General features: G+C 40.8%; 1 protein-coding gene across 1 annotated transcript in view; it reads right to left on the reverse strand.

Moving 5' to 3' along the window:
• Window positions 1-5886, reverse strand: part of LOC112072939 (neurensin-1) — a 13628-nt gene extending 7742 nt beyond the window's left edge. The window contains exon 1 of the mRNA XM_070439984.1: window positions 5781-5886. Within this exon, the coding sequence (XP_070296085.1) occupies window positions 5781-5886 (106 nt within the window). The remainder of the gene's footprint in view (window positions 1-5780) is intronic.
• Window positions 5887-7006: the final 1120 nt, after the last annotated feature.

A 7006-nucleotide genomic window follows, 5' to 3' on the forward strand; every position in this document is an offset into this window, starting at 1 on the left:
TCCAAGGCCTACAGACATACATCAAACTGTCTCGTCTCCTGCTTTAGACTGTAAAATACAATAATATATAAACCCTAGATTGCTGATGCTATGTATTGGCCATTGAGAGGCTTTGAAGCCACTGGTCGGCCATATTGGCACTCCCCCGTAGAAGAAGTGCTCCATAGGAATTAATTAAATTCTACAGTATTTCAATTAAATGTATCAAAGACAAAATTACACATATTTAAGTATAATAATTTTTATTATAGTGGGAACAGTAATATTAGTAATCAAAAATATATTTCCTTTAAGGAATTTTATTTTTACAGTTTTTTAAATGTATTTATGTTTAGCTCACATAATATAATGATAAAGGATGCATTAAGGTGTCTGTAATAGAATAAATGTGGCTAAAACTAATGTAGACATTAATATAAATGCATTTCTATAGCTACCAAAATAGTGTGGGAGTGCCAAGATGGAGGCTCAGTGGGTGGCTTCAGCACAGAGCCCCTTACCAGTCATCTAGTGTATATATAAATCATTGGCAGACTGTAGACAACCAACAGCAACTGTCTCCTTGTCTCCTACTGTAGACTACCAGTGAAGCCTCCTCAGAGGAAGAAGGGGAGGACCATCCTCAGTGAATTTCAGAAAAATAGTGAAAGTTATMATTTTTAGATAAAACTATACTAAATATATTCACGTCACCAAATAATTGATTAAAACACAYTGTTATGCAATGAAGGACTACAGAAGCCTCAACAGCACTCTGTAGGGTAGCACCATGGTGTAGCCAGAGGACAGATCGCTTCCGTCCTCCTCTGGGTACATTGACTTCAATACAAAACCTAGGAGGCTCATGGTTCTCACCCCCTTCCATAGACTTAAACAGCAATTATGACAACTTCCGGAGGACGTCCTCCAACCTATCAGAGCTCTTGCAGCATGAACTGACATGTTGTGCACCCAATCAAAGGAACAGAGAATGAATCTAGTACTGAAAGCATACACTACAGCTAGCTAGCACTGCAGTGCATAAAATGTGGGGAGTAGTTGACTCAAGGAAAGAGAAAGACAATAGTTGAACAAATTAAATTCTTCCAAAATGGAAAAGCAAGAGAGAGAGAGAGAGAGAGAGAGAGAGAGAGAGAGAGAGAGAGAGAGCGAGCGAGAGAGAGAGCTAGCTATATTTTGTTCTATTTAAAAAAAACTTGAGCTTTCACTTACTTAGCTAGTGAATGCAGCTAGCTAGTTTAGCCTACTCAAACAGAGAGGGATGCCATGTTAGCTAGCTGGCTATGGCTAGCCAACACTGGAACGCTTCCAAGTAAGCTTTTGGTTTTATTAATTTATTGCCACCTGGGGTTGCCGGTGTAACTGCTAAACTGCTTGCTGAACACTGTACTGCATGATTGTAGCGGGTTTACTAACGTGTTAGTTCTATTAGCTATGTTGACTTAGATAATATGGTGACAACGATGTAGGCTGTGTGTAGCGGTTAGTGGTTATGATTAGAGGTCGACCGATTAATCGGAATGGCCGATTAATCGGGGCCGATTTCAAGTTTTCATAACAATCGGAAATCGGTATTTTTGGGCGCCGATTTGCCGATATTTTTTATTTTATTTTTTGTTTAAAAAAAATTACACGTTTATTTCATCTTTATTTAACTAGGCAAGTCAGTTAAGAACACATTCTTATTTTCAATGACGGCCTAGGAACGTTCTGCCTCGTTCAGGAGCAGAACGACAGATTTTTAACCTTGTCAGCTCGGGGGATCCAATCTTGCAACCTTACAGTTAACTAGTCCAATGCTCTAACACCTGATTACATTGCACTCCACGAAGAGCCTTCCTGTTAAGTGAATGCAGTTCAGCTAGTAAGTTGCTAGCTAGCATTAAACTTATCTTATAAAAAACAATCAATCAATGACTGTCATTGCTCGCAATATGTATTAACCATAAACATCCAATGGCCTCTTAGAAATCAATACACAAGATATATTATTTTAAACCTGCATATTTAGCTAAAAGAAATCAGGTTAGCAGGCAATAATTAACCAGGTGAAATGTTGTCATTTCTCTTGCGTTCATATTGCACGCAGAGTCAGGTATATGCAACAGTTGGGCCGCCTGCTCTTTGCGAACTAATTTGCCAGATTTTACGTAATTATGAAACATTGAAGGTTGTGCAATGTAACAGGAATATTTAGACTCACTGGATGCACCCGTTAATAAAATACGGAACGGAATAAACGTTTGTTTTCGAGGTGATAGTTTCCGGTTCGTCAAAGGTATATGGTTAGAGAGAAATAGTCGACGCGTTATAATTCCTGTAATAACTTCGCGCTGAACTTGAAAGGGTTCCTGCGTTATATGTACCGTTCATGTCTTCCATAGAGAATGTCTGATCTACTTCAAATAAGGTCTGCGTTTCGTGCAGGGCTTAAACCGCCTCGGCGTTTGATACCCGTTGTAAAATCTCTCTAGGATAAGTAACGTTTGGTCAACAATATTTTCATAAAATCCACTCATTATCTTCGATTATATTTAGCCAATATTGATCAGAGGTACCTTGTCCTATGGATATCTACACAGTTATAAAATTGGCACGGTGGTGTAAGCCTACACGAAACACAGACCTTGATTTTAAGTGAATCTAAAAATATCCTATGGAATAAATGAAGGAACCGCTTTTCAGATTTTCTGTAGAAGGTGTCATGGGAATTATGACTCGCACTTTGGATTGTCAATTCTTACCATGCCCATTATTAAAATAGGATTTCCTGCATATAGAAATAAAGTTTTTGTTTTCAAAACATTTCATCACCAGGAACTTAAACTCTATTTTATTCAACAGTGAGAGTATTGTCTCTAAGCAGACTCTCAGTATCGATTGTCACTTCAGAGCTGTGTGTGTGTGTGTGTATTTATGTATTATATTAAGTTAAAATAAGTGTTCATTGTTCATTCATATTGTTGCAATTTCATTATTACAAAAATGTGTGTGTGTGTGTATGGATATATATATATAATAAAAAATCGAATAAATCGGCCAATTAATCGGTATCGGCTTTTTTTGTTCCTCCAATAATCGTATCGGTATCGCGGTTTGAAAAAATCATAATTCGGTCGACCTCTAGTTATGATGGAAGTTGGCATGGAATGGTATTTTTGCCTCGTCACAGACTGCTGATGTGTTGTGCACTCGAACGCCACAAGTGAAGGGAAAAGGTGAGAGGAGAGAAGCGCGTAGATACGAGAAGAAATTAATGAGCTAAATGATCATTGCTTGTTTGTATGTGGCTGCCTATGGAAGTCAACTGTGTGTTTGCTTGTGATCTGGGGTGTTAGAAACGGAACTGCAAATGTCTGTTACGGAAACGGAAGCAAATGTCTGTACGGAACGGAAGCAAAATGTTCAACCCAATTGAGATGTTTTGGGATGGTTGGACCGCAGAGTGAAATAAAGCAGCCAACAAGTTCTCAGCATATGTGGAACTCCTTCAGACTGTTGGAAAAGCATCCAGGTGACGACCTCATGAAGCTGGTTGAGAGAAGCTTGGCAAACACTTGGCAATCATCAAGGCAAAGGTGCTACTTTGAAGAATCTCAAATATATTTGATTTGTTAAACATTTTTGGTTACTACATGATTCCATATGTGTAATTTCATAGTGTTTGATGTCTTCACTAATTCTACAAGTAGAAAATAGTAAAAATAAAGAAAACCCCGAATGAGTAGGTGTGTCCAACTATTTTGACTGGTACTATACATCAAAGGAGACTTAAATAACTCAGCAAAAAAAGAAACGTCCCTTTTCAGGACCCTGTCTTTCAAACTAATTCGTAAAAATCCAATAACTTCACAGAGACTTCATTGTAAAGGGTTTAAACACTGGTTCCCATGCTTGTTCAATGAACCATGTGTATTGACAAATAAAATTTGATTTGATTTGAGCTATATTGCTCGTTATGTGTGTGATTTCCTGCAAGACAGGATGTCAGTGTTCTGCCATGGCGCAGCGAAGAAGCCTGGATCTCAATCCCATTGAGCACATCTGGAACCGTGTATCGGAGGTGAGGGGCTAGGCCATTCCCCCCAGAAAATGAGGAGATGAGGAGGAGATGCACTGCAGTAACTTAATGCAGCTGGTGGCCACCAAGTACTGACTGTTTTCTTTTGAATTTTGACCCCCCCTTTGTTCAGAGAGACACATTATTCCAGTCTTGTGTTAGTCACATGTTCTGAACTCTGTTCAGTTTATGTCTCAGTTGTTGAATCTCGTATGTTCTACAATATTTACGCATTTTAAGTCTGCTAAAAATAAACACATTGACAGTGAGAGGCGATTTATTTTTTCCTGAGTTTATAAATAAAACCGTTTGACATAGAAACAGACCACACCAGATTGTTGGCAGTTTCTTTTTATAATATTTATTCATTATAAAAGTATTACAAATTTAAAAACTTCCACCCATAAGGCCACTAGAGTGCCATTTGTTCATTTGACTGCAGGAAAGATATTTCAAAGTCATTAAGAAAAACATTAAATCTTAATTATAGGTTGAGTAAAATTTACCTACTAATTATTTATGAACTTCTTATTAGTTTTTCTGAAGGAAGCATTCCTAAGTTTTGCCAATAAGAAGTGGTTGTGAAACGAAGACCCGCGCGGCATCGATTCCCGGGGTTCGCCTGTCGCCGGCCGTGTCCGTCAACAAGCATGTTAAAAGAACCTCGCGCTGTCTGTTGTAGGAAACCCGCATACGCGCCAAGGCGCAACAAGGTATGCACGCCTCTCTCCGTTAGGTGTCCCTACTCCGTAAATTTCACCTCTATCCTGTCTTCTAGACTGAGTCAACACACTACACACCAACACACACACAACACACACACACACACACACACCACACACACCCACACACCAACCACACAACACACACACACACACACACACACACACACACCACAACACACACAACACACACACACAACACACACACAACACACACTCACGCACACACACAAACACACACACACTACTGGTTCTTGAAGGGAGCCTATTCTCTTTTACGAATACTTGAGTAAAAACCCAAAATGTACACAGAGACCACCTCTCATAACAATCTGACAAAATTGCGTTGCTGTGTAACACTGTCAAATAACTAGCTAATCTATTATTAATCACTCCGACACTTGAGTGGATAATGTGTCGATGAATAGAGAAGATGACTGCGATCACAACCAATACCATTGTATCTACATTTTTAGAGAACCCGACTGCGGCTTCTGCCGCCCAGCCCCTCATTTCCACTCCCCGCTGTTGCACATGCGGTTTTTTCAGGATCTAAAACGCACCGGCAAGAACGAAAGCGCCCAATAAAGGACGATGGAGGGAGGAAGGGTCCACAAAGGCCCTCACCCCTATTGTCTATGCTCTCTCTCTCTGCGTGCGGAAAACCAACCAGATCGCCCAATCTCTAAGCCTCTCTCCATGTGCTGCTATTAGAATCAGTAAGATAATTTGTCTAGTCTGTCTCCTTACTCATCCCCTCCACTCCTTTTTGTCCAATTAGCGCTGCTACTTTCAATCATGCCGTTTTTCCACAACTCTAGAGATAGAAACTCTTTTTTTGCAAAACATGTATTATAACTGATGAACCCGACCCAAGTCACGTAGGATGCTATTTAGGCTTCAAGATTGTGTCGAACCACTCTATGTCTCTCACTCTCTTTCTCTGTCTCATTCTTTTCAACTGGTCTGGGTCTCATATATGTCTCTCTGCGTCTTACCTCTCTGCTCTTTTTTTCCTCGCCCAGTGCTCTCCATCCCTCTCTCGGTCTCTTTCGACTCGTAGGTCCTCCTATCTGCCTCCATGTCCTCCCCGATATGTCTCATCGTCTTCTCTCTTCTCTCTCGCCGTCTTCAGATGTACCCCCCATCTCGCCTAGAATCTTGGAGCGTCTCTCTCTCACTCTTACATCATCAATCCACGTTCTACATCTTATTGCTCTCTCTTCCTCCATCTCATTACTCTCGATCCTCTGTCTTCCTGCCACATTGTCCTCGTTCTCTGCTCGCCTCCTACTCAGTCCTCCAACCCATTTTCTGTTACCAGAGAACCCGTTGTCACTAGTTATCGCACACCTATGGCTACACCCTGCCTTTTTCTTCAATTGATCTGTTTCGCTTTAATAAAATAGCCAGATTCAAAAAATGAATTCCTCCTAAAACCTACCTCAACCACCCGGGCAGGCCTTTTCATCGAAACGTGGCCTGTAGCACATGAGTTGGCAGTGATGCGTTAGTGGAAATCTAAAATAGCAAAGGGAGTTGAGTTCCACAGGCATTGTATATCAATATCGAACTTCCAAATCTGTTCAAGTGTCGAACAAGTCTTACTGACCACAGGTGACATATAACGTACTCTTTTGAAGGTGGCAGGTTCTATTTCATTCTGTACTTCCACACATCCTATGCAATTTTGGTAAGATGTTGATGCGAGTTGGAAGCGAACACGAGACACACACTCCACACACCAAATCACACACACATCACACACACCACACAGCACTACCACACACCACACCACCACAACCATACTAAGCTACTACTCTCACACACACACACATCCACACCCACTAAGAGCCACCTGAAGCCTACTCTCAACCTGTGATTACGTCGGTATTTGTTAGATATTACTTCTATGTAGGTGATTCTTGGCCTCATGTCTTCATACTTCCACTTACAGGCTGGAAGAGTCTCTCTCTCTACATACATCTGCTCATCGTCTCGTCCATCCAAAATCCACATCTGCTCTCCACTATACGATTGTTCATACTAAAACAACCCAACAAAACCAGTTTGCGGGTACCTGTCCTAACGCACCAGATGCCTACATTTAGTGCACTCCTGACCCGGAATCAGTGCTGTATGTCTCTCTCTCTCTCGCATGTCTCTCGTCTCTCGGTGTCTCGTTGCTCGGTTTGATTATAAACCCCGCATGTTAGGGAAACCC

This window comes from Salvelinus sp. IW2-2015, unplaced genomic scaffold (genome assembly GCF_002910315.2).
Source record: "Salvelinus sp. IW2-2015 unplaced genomic scaffold, ASM291031v2 Un_scaffold2094, whole genome shotgun sequence".
NCBI classification, from domain to species: domain Eukaryota; kingdom Metazoa; phylum Chordata; class Actinopteri; order Salmoniformes; family Salmonidae; genus Salvelinus; species Salvelinus sp. IW2-2015.